Here is a 27,120-nt window from a genome sequence, read left to right as displayed (position 1 = left end):
TATAATATAATAATATAACAATATTATATAATAAATAAATATATATGGATATAAATATATAAATATATAAAATACCTGGGAATCTACCTGCCGAGACAGACTCAGAAACTTTTTGAAAACAATTATAAAACACTTCTCACACAAATTAAATCAGATTTAAATAACTGGGCAAATATCAACTGCTCATGGATAGGTCGAGCTAATATAATAAAAATGACAATTCTACCAAAATTAAACTACCTGTTTAGGTGCCCTGCCAATCAAAATTCCAAAAAAATTACTTTAATGAGTTAGAAAAAATTCTAAGTAAATTCATATGGAGAAATAAAAAGTCAAGAATTTCTAGGAATTTAATGAAAAAAAGTGCAACAGAACGAGGCTTAGCCCTACCTGATCTAAAATTATATTATAAAGCATCAGTCATCAAAACTGTTTGGTACTAGCTAAGAAATAGAGTGGTGGACCAGTAGAATAGACTAGGTATAAAAGCAGGAGATGATTATAGTAATCTGCTGTTTGATAAACCCAAAGAGTTCAGCCATTGGGATAAAAACTCCCTCTGATAAAAACTGCTGGGAAAATTGGAAATTAGTTATGGAAGAAACTTAGATTAATTAGACCAACACCTCACACTCTTTACCAACCTAAGATCCAAATGGTTACAGGATTTAGACATAAAAAACAATAATATAAGCAAATTAGAAGATCAAGGACTAGTTTACCTGTCAGATCTATGGAAAGGGGAGCAGTTTATGACTAAGGAAGAGATGGAGAACATCACCAAAAACAAATTAGATGATTTTGATTACATTAAATTGAAAATCTTTTGCACAGATAAAACCACTGTAACCAAGATCAAAAGAAAGGTAGTAAACTGGGAAATAATCTTTACAACTAATGATTCTGACAAAGGACTCATTTCTAAAATATACAGAGAACTGTGTCATATTTTTTTAAAAAAAAAAGCCATTCCCCAATTGACAAATGGTCAAAGGATATGCAAAGGCAATTTACAAATGAGGAGATCAAAGCAATCCATAGACATATGAAACATTGCTCTAAATCATTATTAGAGAAATGTAAATTAAAGCTTCTCTAAGGTACCACCTCACACCTCTCAAGCTGGCCAATATGACCAGAAAGCATAATGATCATTGTTGGAAGGATTGTGGGAAATCTGGGACACTATTACATTGTTGGTGGAGCTGTGAACTCATCCAACCTTTCTGGAGAGAAATTTGGAACTACACCCAAAGGGCAACAAAAATGAGCATACCCTTTGATCCAGCAATACCACTACTGGGTCTATACCCTGAAGAGATGATGAAAAGGGGTAAAAAAATCACTTGTACAAAAATATTCATAGCAGCACTGTTTGTGGTGGCAAAGAATCAGAAATCAAGTAAATGTCCTTCATTGGGGAATGGATTAGCAAACTGTGGTATATGTATGTCATGGAACACTATTGTTCTATTAGAAGCCAGGAGGAGGGGCGGCTAGGTGTTGCAGTGGATAAAGCACTGGCCCTGGAGTCAGGAGTACCTGGGTTCAAATCCGGTCTCAGACATTTAATAATTACCTAGCTGTGTGGTTTTGGGCTAGCCACTTAACCCCATTTGCCTTGCAAAAACCTAAAGAAAAAAAAAACAGGAGGGAGGGGGATTCAGGGAAGCCTGGAGGGATTTCCATGAACTGATGCTGAGTGAAATGAGCAGAACCAGAAAAATACACCCTAACAGCAACATGGGGGTGATGTTCAACCTTGATGGACTTGCTCGTTCCATCAGTGCAACAATCAGGGACAATTTTGGACAGTCTGCAATAGGGAATACCGTCGGCATCCATTTAAAGAGCTGTGGAGTTTGAACAAAGTTCAAGGACTATTACCTTTAATTTAGGAAAAAAAACATTATCTTATTGTCTGATCTTGTTATCTCTTATACTTTTAATTTCTTCCTTAAGGATGTGATTTCTCTCTCATAACACCTAATTTGGATCAATATACATGGAAACAAAATAAAGAATGACAGATTGCTTTCCATGGGGGGTGGGGGTGGGGGAGGGAAGTAAGATTGTGAGAAAAATTGTAAAACTCAAATAAAATATTAAAAAAATAAAATAAAATAAAAATGTATGTACCTTAAAAAAAAACTTAGAAAAACTTGAGAACAACGTAAAAACCAACCATGATTGCAAAGCACTAATGATGAAGCACAATACCTACCTCCTGACAAAGAGGAGTAGAAGAGAAGTAGAAGTAGAAGTAGAAGTAGAAGTAGAAGTAGAAGTAGAAGAAAAACAATACTGGGCACAGTCATTGTAGAAATTTGTTTTGTTTGCATATCTACACATGAATCATAAAAGTTTTGTTTTTCTTTCTTTTGTCCCCCCAATGTAAAAGAGCTAGGACGGTGGAAGGAAGGAAGGAAGGAAGAAGGACGGACAAGGAAGGAGTGAGTTATTGAGGCATCTCATTTAAAATGAAGAGAAGAATAAAATAGGTCAAAAAGAAAAACAGACAAGCAGTCCAGATTTGAAACTATAGGATAAATTTATCTATGTTTTAAAAAAACAAATTGCATGAATCAGAGATCTGCAGCTTTTGGTATAATTCTTTAGTTCTACGGTGTACATGAAAATGACTATTTTATTTAGAGTTTAAGTTCAGAATTAAAAAATATTTAAGAGAAAATGAGAGTATCCTTATGAACCCTTCAAAGACTAATTAGTGGATAATGACAGAATGGGAAGCCTGAAGCCTAGGAATTATCAAAGGAAGAAAGTAATGGAATAGAGTCATCAAGAAGAAACTGGAAATGGAAAACAGAAACTGCAGGAACAATTCAGAAAAAAGCATTTCCTACGCCACCAGAGGAGACCTTTTGCATAAAGGATCTTGCTGTGGGATCCAGATGTTCAGAAACCAGAAAGTGTAAATAGCCTGTTGCCATTCCAGCCCCAGAGGCATGAAAGAGTTATAAAAGTGGAAGTTAAGGCTCCAGGGTAATCTCTCTATGGATCCCTGCTCAAAAGGTAGCCCCCCCCAGAACTACTAAGTGGTTTTTGGACTGGATTGAATTGGAGCTAACAAGCACCATGCAGAGGAGTCGTGAGCAGGGTAGAAGTCAGGGGAGGGAAGGTGGAGAGTATGAAGGTGACTGTCAGGGATCTGGAAAAGAGAAGTAGCTAGCAGAAAAATGCCCCTTTAGGGAGTTGAAGCAAAGGAAAAATGCCAGTCAGAGAGAGCACCACAATGAAGAGATGAACCCCAATTTATCTCCTTCACTGAAGCCTTACCCCAAATAGAACTCTTAGTCATAATAACTCCATTGGCCCCTTGGAGGGAAGTAGTAGTTGATTTGAGGGATCTCTGGATACTATTATTATGTCCTTTATTGAGTAAACAAACATGTCCTGTTTTGAAGCCTTGTAAACCTGGGTAACTCTAAGGGGAGCTAATGGCTACTCCTGGAGTACTGCCAGATGCTAAAGTTTCTGGGTGCTTTAATCAAATGGGAAAAGGTCCCCTGAGTTTAGACTGACCCCCCTGTATGGAGAAGAAACCCTGGGGTTTCAGGCAAAGACTCCCAAATAACCTTATTTTCCAGAGCCACAACACTCCCCTGCCATCTACCACTAAAGTATAATGGAACAAACAAAAGAGAAACCCCAATGCCTGGTGCCTTTTCCCTCAGAGAAAAAGCCTCACATAAGAGATGGAATTTGAGCTGAAGTTTAAAAAAGACTTGGGATTTCAAGAGACAGGGGTAAAAGGGGAGTGTATCTAAGGCTCAGGGGACAACCTGTACAAATGCATAAGAGAGGTCAGAAAACACATCCAGTTAAATATGGGACTGGCTGAGATTTAAAAGGAAACCAGGGCATTCCAGGATGGGGGACAGTCTGTGGAAATAATCAGTCAGGAGAAGGGTACAAGAAACAGCAAGGAAGTCAAGTGTCTCTGCATCTCAGAGGATTTGGAAGGGAGGAGAGTAGAAGTCTAGAAAGGCAGAAAGAGGCTAGGTTATTAAGACTTTGAAAATGAAATAGTATCTTATATTTGATCCCAGAAGTAACAGAGATTCACTGGAGTTCACTGAAAAGGGGGAGCAGAGGGAGGAGCAATGTGGTCAGTTTGAAGTTTAAAAAAAAGAGGAGGGGAGTAGTGATACTAAGGAATATTGATACAGATTGGAGAGAAGAGAAAGCTGGTGGTGAGTGAGTGACCTCTTTTTTCAGTAACCTAGGAGGTGAGACCTTCTACTGATGAGAGGGGAGAGGTCAGTGGGGGGAGGCAATGGGTAATACCTCAGAGAATCAATTTGGAAAAAAAAGATTGCCTTGTGACAGTGCAGGCTGAAGTGTTTGTAAATGGGCCCAGTTCATAAGGTTGGGTGACTTCTTAAGTAGAAGTCTCAGCAAACACTCAAACTCCCTGCCAGAGAGACAAAGCAATCAATGGCAATACCAGTTTAGGACATCAGCTTCTTTGAAAAATCTTACAATGCCCCAAAGAAGTCAAGAACAGAAGCACAGGTCTAACAGTTATAAGAATATTTGGTGCAGGACTTTTTGAGGGATCAAAGACTTTGAAGTAAAGTGGGTACTCAATGATGGGAGAACAGCTAAAAAGAGTATAGTATATAACAAATATAAATGCAATGGGATATTGGTATGAACTATAAAATGACAAATATGAGGAATTTAGAGAAATATGGGGGAAACTGTATGTATCAATATAAAAAGAAATAAGCTGAAATCTTGTGTATGGTCTTTATCCAATCTCTCGTGTACATGATGGGCAGCTAGGTGGTACAATAGATAGAATGTGTGGTCAGAAAGAAGTGAGTTCAAATCCAGCCTCAGACACATATTAGATGTGCGACCTTGGACAAGTCACTTAATACTGTTTGCCTCACTTTCCTCATCTGTAAATTGAGCTCCAAATGGGATCAAGAAGAGTAAGACACACAGTAGAGAGATAAATAAAGGTAAATTAAAGCAAGAGAAAACACTAACAAATGAGCAAAAGCTTTTTACAGAAATGGTACCTTTATTTAGCTATGAAATAATTTAAGAATTCCAAGAGGCAGAGGTTAGGAGGAAGCACACCCCAAGTTAGATGATCAATAAATATTTATTAAGTGATTGCTATATGCCAGACACTATAATAAGAGCATTCCATACATGGAGAAGTATTTGGGGAAGGCACAGAAATGGCAGACTATTAACAGTTAAGAAAATAGCTAGTAGTTCATTGTGTTAAAGGGAATAATATGAAATTACTTTAGAAACGTCAGAGTTTATTGTGATGAACTTTATTTATCAAGATAAATACTGGCATTTTAAACTAGAGTCAAGAGGAGAACTGTCTTCAAATTTTTTGAGCAGGAGGTAGATGGAGTCATCAAAGAATAAGGGGAGTTGGTTCAATTTCCAGCTCAGCAACACATTTGCTTTGAGGAAAACATCTAGTAATCACATAAAACTATATTATGAGGAGTAAAGAGTAATATTAGCTAACAATGTTAATGACAATAATGCTGAAACTAGATCTAGTTCACAAAAGGAGTTACAAAAAATATGGGGTAAAGGTTGAGCAAAACATAGGTACTTAATATTTACTGAATTTATGAATGAATGTCCATCTTCATGACTGTTATAGATGGAGTTGACCTGGCTTTTTATCAAAGTATTTGATAAATTCTCTCATGTCATTCTTATAGAAAAGGTGAAGAAATGTGGGCCAGACTGTGTAACAAAATTAAGTAGATTCATTAGGGGTTGCAGTGTTGAAACAAAAGAATTATGATATCATTTTATAAGCAGATCACCAGTACAGTGCTTCAGGAATATAGGTTCAATTCTGATTTTAAAACACCTGTACACATGTGCACAAACACACACACACAATTTTATCTAATTTACAGTTAATAAAAAAGCAGAAAAGACACTAGATGTGTCAGAATTCATAAAAGACTTGGTTTAAAAACAGTGGTGCCAAACTCAAATAGAAATGGGGACTACTAATCCATATGTATATAAGGATACCAGTGGAGAGTATATTGATTTAGTTTTAAAATGTTTTTAATATCTACATTTCATTGTATTTTTATTTTTCTTGTTAAATATTTTATAATTCCTGTCTAATATGGTTTGGACCTCAAATGAGAGTGTTTTATGGGCTGCACCAGATCCACAGGTCATATGTTTGACATCTCTGGTTTAGAACTGAGGTAACAAAGTTATTCATATGAATTTACAATCTCATCTATTTGGAAATTCCTTTGAACAATGCATTCATTCCCCCAACCCCCATGATAACTCTTTTCCATGAATGGACTCCCACAAATTTGCCACTGGAAGTACCACTCAAAGGTGTGAAGACCTTCATTTTCTCCTGGCATTATAAGGGTACCGTGAAATATTCTGTCAACTTGTCATTCTGACAAATTCATCTTATCTTCCTAACATACAACATCATGATGGTTTCTTTCTTGCCATTCTTCAAGGTTTCCCAATGGATACAGTTTAATTGTCCAATAGAGAGAATTCTTGAAAGTTACTGAAAGTTATTTTTATTCGACTTATCACGTAAATTAAAAGAAAAAAATACAGTGGAGCAACTCTTGAATTCACTAGGGCAAGCTTTAAAACTAATTCAGGGGGCAGCTAAGTGGCGCAGTGGATAGAACACTGGCCCTGGAGTCAAGAGGACCTCAGACACTTAATAATCACCTAGCTGTGTAACCTTGGGCAAGTCACTTAACCCCACTGCCTTAAATAAAAAAAAAGTGAGACTAATTCAGGCTTAACACACACTTTTCCATTATTGTCTTCCAGGTGATATTCATTTTCAGTTCTGTGGAATCTGGAGTAGATCATGTCTTAGAATGTCATTGCCGCATGCCAACCACAGTAGAAGAGTAATATTAAAAAGTAATATTAATAAGATTGACCATAACATTCAGGCAGCTAAAGGACAGAATATGACAAAGTGGACTGATTGCTGGACCTAGAGTCAGGAAGGCCTGAGTTCAAATTCAGCCTTAGACACTTAGTATTTGGATGACCCTAGACAATTTACCTAACTTGTCAGCCTCAATTGCCTTCACTATAAAATAGGGAATAAGAAAAGCACTTATCTCACGGGGCTATTGTGAGGATCAAATGAGATAATGTTTGTAAAACACAGTAATTGGTATGTAGTATGTGCCTAATAAATATTTCCTTTCATGGGGAACATGAGGCCAGTAAACAAATTTTTAAAATTTGTTCTGATTGCTACTCCCTTCCTCAGTTTCAACTCAATCCAATTCATTGTCTGTCTATACGGTTTCTCTTCCAGATGTGGATGCTGATAGGTAGCACTATAGACTAATAAAATACACAATGAAATCTGTGAATTAGTTATAATTCATCCATTTGGTCTTTCTGAGTTAACTGGATGGTAGACCAAATTCCTTTGAGTGATTCCTGATATAGGCAAAAAGGTTCTGAGGTATTCTCGGGCTTGCTGCCATCAGTGCAATGTCATCTGGAAATAGAAGCACCTGGAATATTTCAAGAATTGCAGGGAATTCAACATAGACTTGAATTCTGTCCTGGATCTCCTCCATTCTAGGGACCACTATCTTGTAGGCAACATCTTCTGTTTTATCTCTAGCCAAATATTTATGATTAGTGGGCTATTTATGTTATTATAATTTCCCAAAATAATGATTTTGATGCATAAATGGGAGAGATTTTTGCAAATGAGTTTGTAAAAGCAGTGATTTGTTCTAATAAATGAAAAGAATAAGCATAGTGAGTTACTATTCTCTTCATCTTTTAGGCAATTGTGAAATGGATAAGATGGGATCTGTTGTTGAATATCACATAAAACATCCTTTTTTGCTTACTCAAGGATGCCCTCAATTTGTGTATGACTATCAAAAATTTAGTATAGATGGGAGAATGGGGATAGAGTTTGACATATTTAAAGTATTAATTTTTTGGTCCAAGAATTTTTCATGAATTTGATAGCTTCTACTTCATATTTCTTGTATATCTGTCCCTCAGTGCTCTCACAGCTGAGATGCTGCCAGCATAGATCGATCTCTCCACTCTATACACTTGGTACAATCTGGCAGGTCCTCTCCTTTGTTCTCTTTGCTCATTTATATTTCTCTATATGCACATTCATGGCTGTGGTATTAGAATCAAAGTATGGTGGTATCACAGTTCTTGAAGTGAAACAGACTGATATGATAATCTTTATATTGTTCTTCTCTTTGTTGTCTTCTCTTTTCATTCTCAAATGCCCTTAGGATAACTATATTTAGTTGAACAAATCTAATAAGATAAATCATTGAGCTAAAAGTAGAGTCTTGGTTTCAAAAAATGAATTTTACTAAAACAGGACAGGAAGTTAATCTGAAAAATATCTAGGAATTTTAGTTATCTAGAAGTGTTATACCTGTGACATGGCAGACAAGAAAGTTAATGGGACCTCAGGGTATCTGAATTTCTGTCATAAGTGAAAGGTCAAGAATAATTTGTTTTCTTGGGCTCAGGGAGTAGGACTAGAAACAATGGGTTGAAGTTACAAGAAGACAAATTTAGGTTCAATGTAAGGAAATCCCCCCTAAAAGAGTTAGAGTTATTCAAAAGTGGTCTCATTTTCTCAGGAGATAGTGAGTTTCCCCTCACCTAAGGATTTTAAGATGATGCTGAATGATTGCTTGTCAGGTACAGTAGAAATGATTTTTGAATAGGGATGATACAACATAAATGGAGCTCTCTCTAAGCTCTCTACAAGTCTGAAGTCTTCCAGCATTCCCCTTCATAATGGTTTATAAATGAGCTCCCAAATTTTTTGGTAATTTCATAATTTGCTGATTAAAATTTTTCCTCCAGTCTCCTCATTTTAGAGGATATTGCACATTAGCTAAACTCCTCTTAGAAATAAGATAATGGTTTGACTTTATTTACCATTTTTGATCATCAAAATCTTGCTTAAATAAGTCAGATCACCATTGCTACAGATATGCAACATGTGTCTTTCTATATAACATTCTCATCATTATGCTTTCCTCTATTTCACTATTTATTTTGTCCTCTGCTCTCAGTATTCACTTATCTTAACTACACACAGAAATTTTATTTGGAAATAATTCATATAAACATGTGTATCACTTTTATACTCTTACTATATATGTATATATATATATATATATATATATATATATATATATATATATATAAGTAAGTACACACACACACACACACACACATACACACACACACACACACAGTCAAGGATAACCATGATCAATGCTTGTCATTTCTCTTCCTAAAGGAATACTGATAAATTGGATTTTTTATTTTCTTTAATTATTTGATCTCTGTTGATCATGAAATAATATATATATTTTACCATTTCCCCCATGAGATCATCATAATGAAGAAATTGAATGGGAAAATATATGTAGTTTGGACACTTCTATTGTAAAGTTCTTCAAAGATCCCTTTATTTCATCATCCAGCATAAGATTTGTTAATGCATTAGAGATAAATACCATCATGATGATTTGTTTAAATATATAAAATAAGCATATAAACTCAAAATAACCAAAGTCCAGTAAATGATCATTTTTACTTCTTTTTAATACAAAATCAAAGGAATTGCTTCTATATTATTTTGCTTGGTTTGCTCATCAACTCCCATGAATTCAATTACCATTTTTAAGTCAATTAAGTCAATTTCTCTCCTTACATCCAATATTTTATCACCAATCTCAATTATTCAACATCTTCAACTGTGGGGGGTCATAGACATCTTAAATTCACCATGTTTAAAACTGAATTATCTTTGCCTAAAAATCTTCCCCCCACCTCCACACACACTTTTCCCATATTACAGTCTAGGGTGCCACTTTCTCTTAAGTCACCCAGGTTCTCAATCTAGTATTATTCTGGATTCTTCATTCTTGTACCCTCCCCCCCTCCCCAAATTCTATTGGTTGCCAAGTCCTATTGATTTTACCTTTTGATTTGTTCTCTTCTCTCTTCTGACGCTGCCATCACCCTAGTACAGGCCCTATCAGTTCATGCTTAAACTACACTTGCTAGTCCTCCCTGCCAAGTCTCTCCTTCTAGTACATCAAAATTAATCTTTCTGAACTGCAGATATCAAAATTATCTTTTCTGAAGTGCAGAGCCAACAATGCCACCCCCTTATTCGATAACATCTATTTATGGCTCCCTATTATTGCTAGGAACAAATATAAAATCCTTTGTATAGTTTTTAAAGGCCTTCATTACCTGACTTTCTCCTACCTTTCCATCTTCTTAACCTTTAATCATCTTCACAACTCTTTGATTCAGTGACACTGTCTTCTTCATTGTTCAACACATATAACATTCCATTACCTAATTTTGGATATTTATACTGGCTGTCCCCAAGGCCTAGAATGCTTCCCCTCATCATATTCAAGTCCTTACTTCCCTTGCTTCTTTCAAGGCTCAGGTAAAGTTACATGTTTTTAAATTTTTATTTATTTAAGGCAATGGGGTTAAGTGTCTTTCCCAAGGTCACACAGCTAGGCAATTATTCAGTGTCTCTCCTCAAGTTCTTCTGACTCCAGGGCCTGCACTCTATCCTCTGCACCACCTAACTGTCCCTTAAAGTTCATGTTTTGCAGGAAGTCTTTCCCAGTCTTTAATTTCAGTGTCTTCCTTCTGAGATTATATCTAATTTAATTTTCTATACTTTATTTGTATTATTTTCATATTGTCCAGCTCTTTGAGATTAGGGACTGTTTTTTATTTCTATAATTTTAATATTTTTCATAATTATGTATAAAAACAATTTCAACATTTTTTTCTCAAATTTTTAAATTCTAAATGCTCTCCCTTCTTCTCTTTCCCCTCTCATTGAAAAGGTAAGAAATTTGACTAGGTTATACATCTATAGTCATGAAAAATATATTTCCATGTAAGTTATGACCACCACCCTTCACTCCTGCTAAAAAAAAATGAAATAAAGAAAAAGTATCTTCTGTCTTCAAGCTCTTTGACTCTTTCTCCAGAAATGGATAGCACCTTTCATCATAAGACCTTTAGAAATGCCTTGAATCATTGTATAACTAAACTATTCACAGTAGATCATCATACAATATTGCTGTTACTGTGTACAATATTCTCCTGGTTCTTCATATTCACTTCACATTTACATCTTCCCAGGTTTTTCTGAGAGCATCCTGTTTGCCATTTCTTATAGAACAATAATACTCCATCACAATCATACATCAACTTGTTCAGCCATTCTAAATTAATTTCCCTCAATTTCCAATTCTTTGCCACACTAAAAGAGATGATATAAATATTTTTACACTATATGTTCTGTTCCTTGTTGTTTTTTATCTCCGTGGGAGAGAGACATAGGAGTGGTACTGCTGGGTCAAAGGGCATAGTTTCCTGTTCTGCTCTCCAAAATGAGTGAATCAGTTCACATACATTCACATTTTAGTTTTCCCATATCTCCTCCAGCATTGGTCATTTTGCTTTTCAGTTACGTCAGTCAATCCTATAGGTGTGATGGTAGATAGTAGTGGTTACTATGTATTTCCCTCCATCCTGTTTTCCTGTTTACCCTACTCTCTCCTTTCATCCTGTCCATTCTCAAGTGTTTTGCTTCTGACTTTTATCTCCCCCTATCTATCCTCTCTTCTATCAACCTCCCCTCCCCAACCTTCTCTTATAATTTTCCTATTATATTTCTAAACCCAACTGAGTATGTATATATTATTTCCTCTTTAAGCCAATTCCAATGAGAATAAGGTTCATGTACTTTTCCCCCCATCTTCTCCTCCATTGTAAAAATCTCTTTGGGGCTTTTTATATCAGATAATTTACCCCAATTCTATGCTCTCTTTCTCCTTATTCAATGCCATTCTTCTTTCTCACCATTTATTTTATTTCTTTAGATAATCATCCCATCATATTCAATTCATACTTGTGTTTTTTTAATAATGAAAAAGTTTTTAGGCGTTACAAGCATCATTTTCTCATGTAGGAAAATAAAGTTTATTGAATCCTTATGGTTTCTCTTTTCTGTTTGCTTTTTTTTAAACTTCTTTTGATTCTTGTATTTGAAAGTCAAATTTTCTCTTCAGCTCTGGTCCTTTGATCAAGAATGCTTGAAAATCTCTATTTTACTGAATATCCAATTTTCCCCATAAAGAATTATACTGCATTTCACTTGGCCAGATGATCCTTGGTTGTAATCCTAGTTCTTTTTCCCTCCAGAATATCATATTCCAAGTCCTCTAATCTCTTAATGTAGAAAGTGTTAACTCTTATATTATTCTGTGATTCCATGATATTTTGTTTCTTTTTGATTTCTTGGTATATCTTCTCCTTGATCTGGGAGCTCTGGAATTTAACTATAATATTTCTGGGAATTTTCATTTGGGGATCTATTTCAGGAGGTGGTAGGTAGATTCTTTCAATTTCTATTTCACCCTCTGGTTCTAGAATATCAAGACAGCTTTTCTTTATAATTTCTTTAAACATGATATTGAGGCTCTTTTTTTGATTATGGCCTTCAGGTAGTCCAATAATTTTTAAATTATCTCTTCTAGATCTATTTTACAGGTCTTGTTTTTCCAGTGAGATATTTCATATTTTCTTCTATTTCTTCATTTCTTTGATTTTGTTTTTTGTTTCTTGATGTCTCATAAAGTCATTATCTTCAATTTGCCCAATTCTAATTTTTAAGAAATTATTTTCTTCAGTCAGCTTTTGTACTTCCTTTTTCATTTGATCAATTCACTTTGTGAGTTCTTTTCTTCAGTGGATTTTTGTATCTCGTCTTCCATTAGCCAATTCTGCTCTTCAAGTCATTCTTCTTTGGATTTTTGTGCCTCTTTTACCATTTAACCAACTCTGCTTTTTAAGGTATTATTTTCTTTGATAATTTTTTTGTGCTTCCTTTACCAAGTTAACTTTTTTTCATGGTTTTCCTACATCATTCTCATTTCTTTTTCCAATTTATTCTCTACCTCTCTTACTTGATTTTTAAAATCCATGCATAAATCTTACCTCCAGTGCCAGCAGAAGGTCCCCTGTAATCTTGCTTTGAACAGTCATTAGATCCTCTTACTGTCTTGTGGGCTGGGAGGTCCAGAAACCATTACCACCTTCATGCATGCCATCAATTGCCCTCCCCCGCCATGGCCTGGACCTGTTTGAGGGCCAGTTTATTCTTATGAGCCTGCACTCAGTCCTCCATTCTCACCTTGGAGTAACAAACTTTCTTCTAAGTTGTCCTGGGTTGACAAGTTGTTTCACTCTGTCATTTTTGGATTCTGCTACTCTAGAATTTGTTTTGCACCATTATTTAAAGGCATTTGGAGTGAGATTTGGGGAAGAGCCAGATGAATCCTTGTCTTTTCCCTGACATCTTGGTTGCACCTCTTTATTGCTGTTGTTACTGTTCTTGCTGTTGCTGTTTTTTACTTCGGAGGTAATCCTTTATTCTCAAAGGTTATGTTAGTAGAATAAAAATTGAAAAAACTTTCTATCAAGTTGGACAGGTTTTAAGCATTGTATTGCATGCAGGCTGTATCTACTGTTTAAGGACAGGTTTAGCTAATTGTAGAGAGTCTGATCACCATATGGTGAATTATTTTTTGATGACAACCAATGTATAAACAAAAATACAAAAAGATCCCTAATTTTTTAAGTCCCCTACAGCTTCTGTAGTCATGGTGACAATATAATTAAAGAGGGGTCAAGAGGGTGCTAAAAATAGGGTTTTTTAACGTCTATATTAATTTAACGTCAGTACTCAAAATGTATAGTCCTTGTCTAATGACTAATGTGCTGCTAGATTATTAAAAGAACTGAACCATGTCTACATAGATATTCTCTGTATAAATGAAACCATATGGAATAAGCAAGTTACAACTAAATGCCTCACAGGTTCTCTTTGGAGAAGGAAATAAAGGCATTAGTGTAGTTAGTTTCAATCAATGTCCAGGGGCCATAAGAAACATCACTTGATGGCATATTGATCTTTCTGCATTACTTCTATACTCATTTTTAACCTGGCTTCATTTCTGACACTCCACATTTTTCTACCTCTGTCCTTGTAGGTCCCTCTGATAGGCAGGTTCCTACTTAAAACTTCCATTTGAGGAAATGTTCCAGGCATGCCCACCCTGAATCCTGCCTAGCTTCTGACTCTCTGGACTTTTCTGCCTCATCTCCATTTGGTTACCTCTCCCCAGACCCAAACACTTTTCATCCTTTTTATGTGTCATCTTTCCCTACTTGAATGTAAGCCTGAATAGGGACTCTCATGTTTCCTGCTTTTATTTGTATTCCTAGTACTCAGCAAAGTTCTTGACTCAGACTGTGAGGGGTTGTAAATGCTACATAAAAGAAATGAATTGCACTCAAGGATTTTACTATGCTGAGGAGAGAACATGCAAAAACAACTATGTACAAATAAGGTAAACTGGGAAGAGGGACTAAGATGACAAAGGGCTGGGAAAGACTTTGAGAAAAGACTGGGAGATGAGCTGAGACTTTAGTGTCCTGCAAGTTCATGCTCTGGCAGCTGGAAAGTTCATGAAATCCTGGGCTACCTTAAGAAAAGCAAAGATTTTTAGGGGCAAAAGAAAGTCACTTCCCTGCCATAATTATACTCATTATATGTGACACATAAATTTTTTTCTCTTGGGTCTTTAGTTTTCCCATGCAGAAAGGAAGGAATTAGATTAGATGTTCTCTAAAGGTCCTTCCATTTTAATTTTCGTTTTGTAGAAAATTTAATACATGTTAACTGAATTGCAATGGACTGCCTACTGAGTGCCAGGTTCTATGCTAGACAAAAAGGATAAAAAAATAGATATTTTACAAGCCTTGTTCTCAATCTAAATGAAGGTAACAGGTATATAAAGCACTTTAAGAAAGGGAGATAAGTACAGAGACAAGATATATGAGAAATCTGAGGGGAGGAGCAGGTGTTGAAGAAGGGAAGAGGGGAGACAAGCATTTATTTACCCCTTACTATGTGCCAGACCCTGTGCTAAGTACATGACAAATCTTATTTCATTTGAAGAAAGGGACTACATTTTTTTCTGACTGGCCCCAGAAAGCAAAATTAGGAATAATGGACAAAAGTTACAGGGAGTACTTAATCTAAGTAAAAAATGTCCTAACAATTAGAGATATCCAAAAGTGGAAGAGGTGCCTGCAAAAGTTGCCACCTTTCACCTTTCCTTTTCACCAAGGATCTCTGAACAAAGGCTGGTGACCATTTCTCAGCTATGCTCATGTGCAGGCTGGACCACATGGAGAGAAAGGGATAAGGATTCCAGAAATTTTCCTAGGGGAGGTAACAACTAAGCTGGACCCTGAAGGAATATTATGTCTTTTGGATTGTGGCAAGATTCATCCCCTCTCTGTAGGAACAAAAAGTATGAAAAGAAGAATGACAGTGAGAGAAGACTCTAATGTGAAACTGGGGGGCCAGAGAAGGAAGATGCAGTCCAAGGTGAGATCCTGAGTCTAGGTTTGGAGGAACTAAGGGACTTCAACAGAAAGAGGTAGGAGGGAGTTCAGAGAGTGTAGACTGTTCTTTCTAGAAACCTAGAAGTAAAACGGAAAAAAAGAGTGAATAATAGCTTGAAGTGTTGCCAAGGTCAAGGAAAGGGGTTTGTTTGTTTAAGGATATAGCGGATACTGGAGTATATTTGTAGCATTCTCCAGTTCTAACAGTGGAATGTTCTGTTTAAAGACATTAATCACTAAGGTAAGCACTTAGCTTCATCTATTACTAGTACCTAAACCCCTCTCCTCTCACAAATTATTCTTCATTAAAGGTAAAGATGAGAAAGTTGATTGGGGAAAAAAAGTTAAAAATTTAATTACTCCGCAAACATAGTCTTCTAGACATAAAGTATTCCATGTGTTATATGGGCCTTAGATCATGACTGCAAATTGAAAACAGACAACCCATTCAAACAGTGATAGGTAACAAATTTAAGTCTACATATTTAGAATAGTTGTTCTAAAAATACAGATAATTATGAGCATTATTGTGAAATTAGCAATAATTTGTTTAAGTCATCATCATCATCATCATAAAAGGATATTAACATTTATTGGAAAAAGATATTTTTAGGAGATAATATCAAAAGATATGAATGGAAAACACCAATAAACATGAAAATCTTATTAATACCATAAAGTTTACAATTATTTGCATATGTTATTCTCGTTTTATGCAGTGGCCTGTTTCCAAATAAAATGAAAAGTTGTCATAAATATTTTGAGCTCCTCAAATGAGGATAAATTTCATTTTAATTACCGTATTATTATTGTTCTGAACAGAGTTAAAATTATCTTCAGTATTTTAAATAATGTGAAATAAAACTTAAAGGATTGCTTATAATGTGAAATTCCAAAGATCTAATTTTGCACTGATTTTATTTACTGGAGTGGTGGCCACCTGCTTAATATACCTATAGGTAATGTTAACTCACATAATAACTTGTTAAAGGGGCCCAACAGTGCTTTCATAGAACATAAAAATCTTTAAAAAGAAATTTAGCTCCTGGGACTTTCAGGATATGAGGTAATCACTAAAATATGACCCCAGAAATAGTGAGACACTCTTCAGATGATATTAGGAATCAAACCTAGGAAAAATTTTGAATTGACAAAGTTTCTCTTCCACTCTCTCTCCACTTTCTCTTCTAATTAGCACTATCAATATCCTCCCTATCTTCTTAGAGCCTCTTCTCCTAATCATGGCATAACACTACCTTCCTTCCCCAGAAGAAATGGTTCCTTGAACTATTCCAACCTTTTTCAATCTACATAATAAATATACTTATCTATTTTTCCCATCTTATAGCAATCTACTTTAACAAAGCTATGAGGTTTGAAATGAAGCTGAGAAACAAATTTTCACTTAGTTTTATGTATTACCTCAGTGTTCCTCTTCCCTACCTCCTTTCTCATTCCACCAGGAATACTTGTGTTTTGACAGTAAACACAATACCTAAAAAGGATTAAATTTTCCTGGAAAAGTACAGCTGTAGCACCTTGTAGATAGACTGATCCTCAAAAAATACTAGAAAGTAGACAAGAAGTAATGGAGCCTATAATTAATGGGAACTTCCTAAAATATTCCATGAAATTCCCTTAATAAATTATCATTTTGGGAGTGATCCATATAACTTAAAGTGACAATGATTATGTAGATATACTGAAATTATCCAAACATTCAATTGTGATGACTGTGCAAGATATAAAAAAAATCACAATTAGAATATGACATTAATATTTTGTTCCAATATATTATTACTTCAAAAATAATGTGATTTTTTCTGTAGAGCATTAATTGCAATAGAACTTTATTTAAAACCATCTTTTTGGGCGGCTAGGTGGCACAGTGGATAAAGCACCAGCCCTGGAGTCAGAAGTACCTGGGTTCAAATCTGGTCTCAGACACTTAATAATTACCTAGCTGTGTGGCCTTAGGCAAGCCACTTAACCCCATTTGCCTTGCAAAATCTTTAAAAAAAACCCATCTTTTGGAAACTCCTGTAAATTAGCTATAATGGTAATAATAATAATAATACTGTAGGCGTTTTTAAATTCACTATGTCCAAAAACAACTCACAATCTTCTTACCCCAAACTTGGAGTGGTTTAGAGATGACAGCTCTTACCAACTCACAAAAGATGATTGGTAAATTTTCAATATGAGCAATTCTACTACTACCTACCTTATAGATTCGAGAATATCCCATGAGATAATGTATATAAAGTGCTGTATAAATGCTAGCAATGGTAATAAAGATGATCATGATCAGTTTCATTATAATGGTGTTTCTTTTAATTTTTTTTTTCAGAGAGAAGTTAAAAAAGTTTTTAATCCTTATGTGGTACACTCTATGTATGGTTCTCTCACCATCTGAGATTTTCTCTCCTGGATAGGCTCCAGTTTGTCAATATTCTTCTCAAAATACCTTGAGTTACATAAAGTCCTCTAAATTCAGGCTGAAGAAGAGAGTATATCATTGCTAACACATGTTCTTTGTTCTGAATACTAGGCCTTTTTACTGTAGTATAGACGCAAGAGAACCAAATGTAAAGTATGACTCTAAAAAAATTATAAAATCTAATTATCTTTCTCTAAATATTTGTATAATAGTAAGAACCAGAAACAAATTACTTAGGTTGGAAGAAACAAAGTAAAGCCAAAATAGAAAATAAGTCTTCCATTCCATCCTTCTTGTCAAACTTCATTTATTTGAAACATCTGGGATGATTATTTTGCTATTATTTTTAGCTGTTTCTTAAAAGGAATATAGAGCAGACAACATCTCTATATGTATTAAATTAATAAAGCAGCAAGTTCTGAACTCAGATACTCTAGGCCAAACTTATGAAAGATCATATTTTTCCCCCTTCTCCTTGCCTTAGCTAAATAGACTCCTTACCCTAAAGAAAATATGCCCTCTGAATTTCTGAAAATTTTATTTAAACATAATAACCAAATATCTCATGAAATGTTTTTTGCCTTTTTTGATTTACTATCTGAAACTCAACATTTCCCAAATTATACTAATTATTTTTCCCTCAAGGCCTCCCTTCTCCCAAACTCACCCATTTCTGTCAAAGGCACTAATATCCCTCCAGTTTCTGAAGTGTGTAACCTCAAGTATTATCTTCCTCTCCTTGCCCCACATATCCAGTAAGTTCTAGAATCTTGCCTTCACAAGTCTTTTCTAGCTGGCCTTTGTTCATTCATACAACTACCTCCTTAACTCATATTATCTTCACTACTCAGCTAGACTATTACAGTGACAAGCTAGGTGCCCCAGTAGATGTAGAACTGATTTTAGAGTCAGGAAGATCTGAGTTCAAATCCATTTTTAGATACTTGCTCACTGTGAGATCCTTGGCACCCATACTTGTCTCAGTTTCTTCATCTGTAAAAGGGGATAATAAAAACACCTCCTTTCCATGGTGGTAGGGAGGCTCAAATGAGATAATAAATTATAAAAAATTTAGCACACACTCCCTGATAAACAGTAACCTCTATGCAAATGTTAGCAATCATTAGCTATTATTATCTCCTAATTAGTTTCTGCCAACAGACATTCTCTTTTCCAGGTCATCCATGCTGTTATAGAAATGGCTTTCTCTTTTCAATCAACTCCAATGGCTTCCTGGTATGTCAGGGATAAAATATAAAACTGTTTTTATTATATAAAATGTATTATATTATATAAAATATAAAGCCCTCTGCTGAGCTTTTGAAGCCTGTCTTTCAGGTCTCAACAGGCATTACTCTTCTCTAATACTTTGCAATCCGGTCAAACTGGCCTTCTTTCTGTTTTTCACACAACACACTTCCTCTTTACCTTTGCTGAGTACAACCCCCTCCCTGAAATGCTCCTCACAGAGCTCCTCTCTTTCTTAAAACACAGCTCCCCTCAATTGCTAGCACTTCCTCCCCCAAATACCTTGTGATTACCTACTTTCTGCACATTTGTATTTATTCACTTAATATTTATGCTGGATATATTCATATACGTACTTGATGTTCTTAACTTGCATCCCCAGCATCTTTGGAATTGTCAGACAAGCCAGTAATTCGAATCCTGGCCCATGCTGGTAGAGATGCTTATCAATTTGGTTGACAGGCAGTACATACAAATGGGCAAACTATCCTCAGAATAGGACTGGAGGGAGAAAGCAGGGTGGACTTTAGCAAACTGCCAGGTGGACCACGAGCTTCCCATGAAAGTGATGGCTCATCTTTTTAACTCTACCATTCTCTTTGGTGTGGCTATATAGTGGTGAGACATGGAATACAATTGTCTGAAAAAGAAAATAAAAATGAATACCATGCAAAGAGAATTGTAGAAGTAAGTGCATGATAGATGTGAGTAGGCTGTAACACATAACCAATGAGAAACTCCAAAGAAGAGTTGTAAAAAATGTCACTGAAGAACTGTATGAGAGGGGCAGCTAGGTGGCGCAGTGAGAGCACCAGCCCTAGAGTCAGGAGGGACTGAGTTCAAATCCTAACTCAGACACTTAATAATTATATAGCTTGTATGACTTTGAGCAAATCAATCTTAACACCACTGCCTTAAATAAATTAAGAAAAAAAAAACCTAGATGAGAGGAAAGAAGATAGGCTAGCCATAAAGTGACAAACAAGAGTTAAAGGCTGACAGGCTCAGGAATCTACAGGCACCTTAAATTTTGGAAGAAAAGAAGTTTCTAGTACATCAGGTATGCCCTGTATGGTTAATTTATGAGAGGTTATGGACAAATGATATACAAGATACACAGGCAAGCATGAGTTGTGATTTGCATCTCAGGGAGAGAACTTCTAATTTTTGAATTTACAAATCGATTTGAAAATTTGAGTCCCCTGGAATATTGAGTAAATCCCCAGATTTAAGAGTATGGTTAAGTGTCTTTAAGTGTCCCAAGGCTGTCATGGAATTTTCTGAGATCAATTCCTAAATTAAGATAAGACATTCACATTTTAAAAAAGGAATTTATTTGTCAACTATAGTCAACAACATTCTATTTTGAAAAATATCCCTCTAATTTTCTTAAAAAAGAAAATATCCAGGGGCAGCTAAGCAGTGCAGTGTATAGAGCACCAGCTCTGGACTCAGGAGTATTTGAGTTCAAATTCAGTCTCAGACACTTAATGATCACCCAGTGACCTTGGGCAGGTCATATAACCCTATAGTCTTGCAAAAAAAAATCCTACCTTCTTTTTGAAAGTTATGAAATATCACAAGAAGTGGAGGTAAGAGAGATAAAGTAAGAAAGTATGCTATTAAAAGCAAGGAAAACATCAGATAATTATATGGTGTATATTTTGAAGTCATCTTAATAGGTTTCATGGAATAAATGTAATGATTTTCTTGCTGCTTATTTTTTTAAGCCTGAAACTTTTGATTGTTTTTTTTTTACAATATTTTTTCATCATTCCTTAAGGAAGAGATTTCTTATGGTAGGAAACGCACTCTGTAGGTTCTAACTCTGGATAAATACTCATATAATTCAATTCTTCATTAGTTGACTTGATTTTTTCATGTTAGATCAGTTATCATATTCTATTGCTCCTAACTTTGAAATACTTCTCATATCACCTCTCCAAAACTCCCCAGCAGTACTATAGGCTCTCATTACTACCCACAAGTACCATACTACAATAGGCTCATAATAAATTCTTCCTGCCTCTACTCTCCTCTGCCCTCCAATTCATACTTTGTACTTCTGCCAGATTTATCTTTCTTATGACTAGATCTATTCATGATAAAAAAAAAATGTAAGTAACTGGAAGTCAGGCACTGACTTCACTGTAGAGTGAAGATCAAATTCTTTGCCTGTCATTTACAATCCTTCAAATGATGATGCTATTCTGCTTTTCCATTCTGATCTTATATGACTCTCTTGCAAAAACTCTATAATCTACTCTAACCATTAAACATATCCTGAATTTTACTGCTCAGTTTGTTCTCCTTACCAGTCTTCATTCATGGAATTTCTTCTTTTTTTAAAATGCAACTGAAAAATCACTATCTCCATGAAAGATTTACTCATTCCATACTTGGTATGAACAAATTTCAAGTAATCTTGTAATTTTTTGCCATTTTCATATACCTCTTTTTATAGTTATATGTATGATATCCACCTAAATAAACCATAAGTTTCATGAAAGCAGGGAATATTTCTTATCTATATATATTTAATCTCCTTCAAGATCTAACACAGTGCTTGTATATAGTGAGTTCTTATATAGTGTGTTGAATTGAAAACAGTTCTTGAGACTGACATTCCAATAGTAGATTTCTGATACATATACATATATGTAGCATTTTATAGTGATACAATACATTGGATAGATTATCTTGTACAATTATAATTCAGAAATCACAACTTAGATCTCAAATATCACCCAAAAAAGATTTTACGGGTAAACTGGAACCACTACTGACTATGTATGTCAGTGTCTTGTATTGCAAACCCTCTGTTATTGCAAAGTTGGGTGAAGGTCCTAGCCTGATCACCTCTCCTAAAGTGGGATCAGAGTTTTTCTTCCCAAATAGCCCTCTTGGCTGCTAATTACAGAGTCGGCATTAACTTTGCCCTCTATCACAATGTGCTATACACCTAAAAAATCAATTGCTTGATTCAAAGGATCCAAATAAGTAGGGACTGCCAACTCAAAGGAGTGAGGCAATACGTAAACTAAGTGCTAACTTGGCTTTAGTCACAGCCCTTGTTTTTCACTGTTGTGGAAGAAAGGGAAGGTAAAGCTAAGTGGGAGTTACTCAGAACTCTACTATTTGATCCACCTCTCAATTGCCATTATTACTGTTGACAGACAACACCTATGTGATGCAGGTGTAGATGGACAGAAAAAAAAGAAATGACTATTCCATGACTATCATCTGGAACTAGTGATTTTTACTACAAAATCTTCATGATTATCAAGTCAACAAACACTGACTTCATAACCTTTGACCCTTTGTTTTCTAGATCAGGTCACCTGGTATTTACCCAGTTCAATGGTTAAAAACTCCCACTTCCTGCTCCCCTAATCCCTATAATTCAGAATTGACATCTTCTAAAATAAAAACCTCCCTTCCACTCTCTCTGCACCTTTCTAGTTCGACCCTGCTTAGTCCTACCTCTGTCACTTCCAGTCACTATTTTCCTTTACTGTTATTATTTAAAAACAAAACAAAACTTCCCTTCATCTAGTTCTCTTCTTTTCATGCTATTTCCATTTTCTTAGTGTCAAAGAAATTTAGTTCCCCCTCTAAGAACCTCAGACCTGGATTCTCCCTCCAGTATTGGACCCTCTTTTTCTCACACGCCATATTAATTCACACTGCCACTTACAGACTTGCTCCATTGCTACCATCACTCAAAACCCTTTCCTCTGCTGAATTTTACTCTAACCATCTATATCACTCTATCTAAAACATTTTTTTATTTGCCAACTATAGACCTCTAGATCACCCTATGCTCTTTCTCAAGGAATTCAGTACTTGATTCACACTTGAGCTGCTAGTGGCACAGTGGATAAAGCACTGGCCTTGGAGTCAGGAGGATGGATCTGACCTCAGATACTTGACTGTTACTAGTTGTGTGACCTTGGGCAAATCACTTAACTCTGGCTGCCTTGCATCCAGGGTCATCTCCAGATGTCTTGACTCATATCTGGCCATTGGACCCAGATGACTCTGGAAGAGAAAGTGAGGCTGGTGACTTAGTACAACTCCCCTCAGTCAAATCCAATTCATGTGCTTGTCATGACATCACCTCCCTGATGTCATGGTATTTTTCGAAAATGAAGGACAAACATTATTAATACCTGTCATCATAATCATCAACTTCAATGTTCATGATGATGTGCCATCAGACAAACACCTTGGGCTCCCAATTCATCAATCTTGTCAGTTTCTATGATCTACATCTCCCCTCTTCATGAGTTACCCAAAGTGGCAATCACACTTCATGATCACCCAAAGCTAATCTACCCCCATGATATCCAGCATTCTGATATCCTCTTCTCTTTCAAAAATTATAAATGATTTGAACATAAATCAAATCACTATGTTTTATCCTCTGCAGATTTTGACTCTTTTGATCAATCCCTCCTTGTGGACATTCTCTTCTCTCTTGAATTCCATAATGCTGCTTTATCCTAGTTTTCTGATTAGATGTCTAGGGCAGCTAGGTGTCACAATACAGCCCCGGAGTCAAGAGAAGCTCAATTCAAATCTGGCCTCAGACACTTGATACTTACCAGCTATGTGACCTTGAGCAAGTCACTTAAATCTGACTGCCTCACATCCAGGGTCATCTCGTCTTCCTGATCTATATCTGGCCACTGGACCCAGATGGCCCAAGTCATGGTGTTACTTCACTACTGTCATGGTCTTCTTCAAGAAGGAAAGACAAACATCATCATCATTATCATTATATCTCTATTTATTTTTTGTTCTTGTTTCCTCAAGGCTCTTTTCTTTTCTATCCACACATTCTCCAAAAGCAATCTCATCTGCTTCTACAGTTTCAATTATGATCTTTCCACAGATGATTCCCAAATTTTATTTATCCATCCTAATCTTCCTCCTGAATTTCAACTCAGCATCACTGATTGCTAGACATTTCCACTTGGATGTCCTGTCAATATCTCAAATTCAACATGTTCATAATAGAACAAATCCTTCTCTGTGCGAAAATACTCTCTATTGAGGGTAACATTTTCATCCAGCACTATAACCTATTAGTCATTTCCTTCAGATAGAAAAATTAAAAATAAATTAAAGATAATGGCATAGATAAGGTTACAGAAGCTGTGAAGATTAGGAAATGTTTCATGCAGTGACTGACCTGAGCTTTGAAGCAAACTTAGGGATTTTATTAAGTATAAGAGATTATGATCCATAATTGGAACATTGTCTTTGTAAAGACACAAAATTAAGAAGAAAAGTGTAGTTACAAGGAAGAGCATGAAAGGGAATAATGTCTAATAAGATTGGAAAAATAATTTGGAACACAGTTATGAAGAGCCTTAAATGACAAAAAAGGAAGGTTTGTATTACAACCTGGTGATAGTAGAGATCCAATATGCTTAATTGAGCATGAGAAGTGACTGGATTTGATCTGAACTTTAGGAATATAATTTTGACAGCCATGTAGAAAAAACAAAGGATCTATGAAGGTAGAGGACCAACTAGGGAGCTAGAATAATAGTTGAAGAGAGAAAGGTGAAAAGAGCTATTACTAAGATAATAGCTCTCTGAGTAGAGAAAAGAGATGAATGCAACATATGCTATAGAAATCAAATTAACAAGACTTGGCTACTGACTGGATATGTGGAGTGAGGGAGAATGAGGAAGACCAAAGTTTCAAACCTGAATGCCAAAGGGAAGGTGGTACCCTAAAAATAAACAGGGAAGTTCAGAAGAACAACAGAAATCTGGGGAAGAATAATGAATTTTGTTTTGAACATGTAGAGCTTTTGTGATGCAGACCTGAAGCTCAGAGAGAGCCTAGGGCTGCATAGATGGATCCAGCATAGAGTAGAGATAACAGAACCCACGAGAATTGGTAAAGAAATTGATGGAGACTCTAAAGAGGAAAGAAAAGAGAGTCCAGGACAGAGCCTTAAGGTACATCTATAGTTAAGGAGCAAAAATGGATGAAGAGTCCATCATGGAAGCTTAGAAGGAAGAGAGAGCACTGCCAAGAAAACCAAAGAAGAAAGCATAATCATCCAGGGGGAGAGGGTAGTCAACATATACAAAGAGATACAGCATAATACATACATACATACAGCATATATGCACATGCATGCTCCTATATATTTTGTGTATGTTGTGTACACATGGTCTGCCCCTCAGGAAAGCAAGTTCTTTAAGAACAAGGGCTGCTTCCTTTTCGCCTTGGTTGTCTAATCAGCAAACACTGGGTCTAGTATATAATAGGCCAATAGACTGAGATAGAAATGACACAGGTCAGACAGGATGAGGGCTGAGAGAAAGGCCATTAGATTTGATTAATAGATCATTGACAGTTTTAAAGACAATTTTAGGTGAACCAGATTTCAAGGGGCAAAGAAGGTAACAGGAAAGAGAAATGATGCAAGAAGTACAAAAAAGATTTTTTTGAAAAGTTAACTGTGAAAAGGAAGACATACAGTAAGGTTTGGGGGTTTTTTTGGTGTGGTTTTTAAGGTTAAATAGAGGTTAGAGGCAGGAGAAATTTGTGTTAGATAGGCAAAGGGGAAGAAGACACTGGGAAACACTATAATTTAAAGAGATAGGGTAGGGTGAGAGATGGAGAGGGAATCTTCCAAATAATATAGGAAGGAATAATAACAAAGGTAAGAGTATTTCTCTTGGCTGTGGGAAGGAGAAGGGTCAGCTCTTCATCAGAGATCTGAAAGAGGAGAAAAAAAATGGGATTTTAAGATGTAAAGTTAGGAATAAGAAGTTTATTGCAAATAGTCTCTATTTTTATCCAGTAAAGTATGAGTTAAGGTCTTCTACTGAGAAAAAATGGAGGGAGCAATATAGGAGAAGAGGAAATTTGGAACTGCGGTGTGGGGACTGGGATATAAAATCAATCAGGAGAGGTAGAGACAAGACTGAAGAGTAGCAGGAAGCAAAATATGAGCTACCCCTCCACACATATATATCCACATACCCCAATTTCTCTATATAGATCTAGAAAAATACACTAGACCAAATATTGATGGGAAATCCAAGAAAAAGTTCTACTGAGTCATTTTCCCAGCCTATATAGGTACATGGACCCCCAGAAGTCTGACCAGGAGTGACTTGCCTAGGGGAAAGCTGTTCATTGGGTTAAGAGGCTAGCTCAAACCCTCAATGGGCACAATGACCTCATGGAAGGAATGTGAACCAATGACAGCAGGTAATACTGTCATGCCTTATCAATTTTTGGGTCACAAATTCAGGGTAGAAAGAGGAAGGAACATGCACCCAAAATGCAGACTAAGAAGGTGTTGCAGGTCCAAGGCTAAGCAGAGAAAGAGACTAGTGCAGAAGCAAGTAACAAGACTGTGGTTCGAACTTCAAGAGCAGAGTTCAGTCTCTGTTCCAGCTTCTAGCCTAGTCTAGCACCTGTGGAGAAGCACCAGAGAAGAAATCCCAGGAGAGCCCAGGGTTCTGGCCCTCTGAAGCAGCAGAGAGCCCCAGCCGGCCAAGAGAAGCCAAGTCCTGCAGTATCTACTGATGCTGAGACCCAGAGCCAGATTGGGACCTGAAAGAACTCAGCCTGGTGGGGCCAACTCACATCTTGCACTGGATCACACCATTCTGGGAGTACTGAAGGCTTCCAGGTCACCTGCTGAGCTATCACTGAGATCCTGGAAAAAGGACAGAACAAGACCAGACTTTCCCTCCAGAAGTGCAGAGAGCTCAGTTCTAACATCAAGAATTAAGTCAGGAAGTAGATCAGAATCCCACCATAAAAGACAATTATAGGGATTAGGATCTCAAGACTCAAAGCCAGAAAAGAATGACTCCAAAGCCTC

At 36.1% G+C, this 27,120-nt stretch overlaps 1 protein-coding gene across 14 annotated transcripts in view; it reads right to left on the bottom strand.

Annotated features, from left to right (window-relative positions):
* Positions 1-27,120, bottom strand: part of STAU2 (staufen double-stranded RNA binding protein 2) — a 492,544-nt gene that overhangs the window by 216,518 nt on the left and 248,906 nt on the right. Inside the window, exon 11 of one of the 14 annotated variants that reach the window (XM_074203675.1) lies at positions 19,609-19,892. The exons of the other annotated variants lie outside the window; for them this stretch is intronic. Coding sequence (XP_074059776.1) covers positions 19,779-19,892 — 114 coding nt within the window. The 3' untranslated portion in view covers positions 19,609-19,778. Of the gene's footprint in view, positions 1-19,608; positions 19,893-27,120 lie in introns of those variants that run through there. 14 annotated transcript variants of the gene reach the window in all.

The sequence above is a fragment of the Macrotis lagotis genome, chromosome X (assembly GCF_037893015.1).
Source record: "Macrotis lagotis isolate mMagLag1 chromosome X, bilby.v1.9.chrom.fasta, whole genome shotgun sequence".
Taxonomy (NCBI): Eukaryota; Metazoa; Chordata; class Mammalia; order Peramelemorphia; family Peramelidae; genus Macrotis; species Macrotis lagotis.
This window is presented reverse-complemented; position numbering and strand designations above follow the sequence as displayed.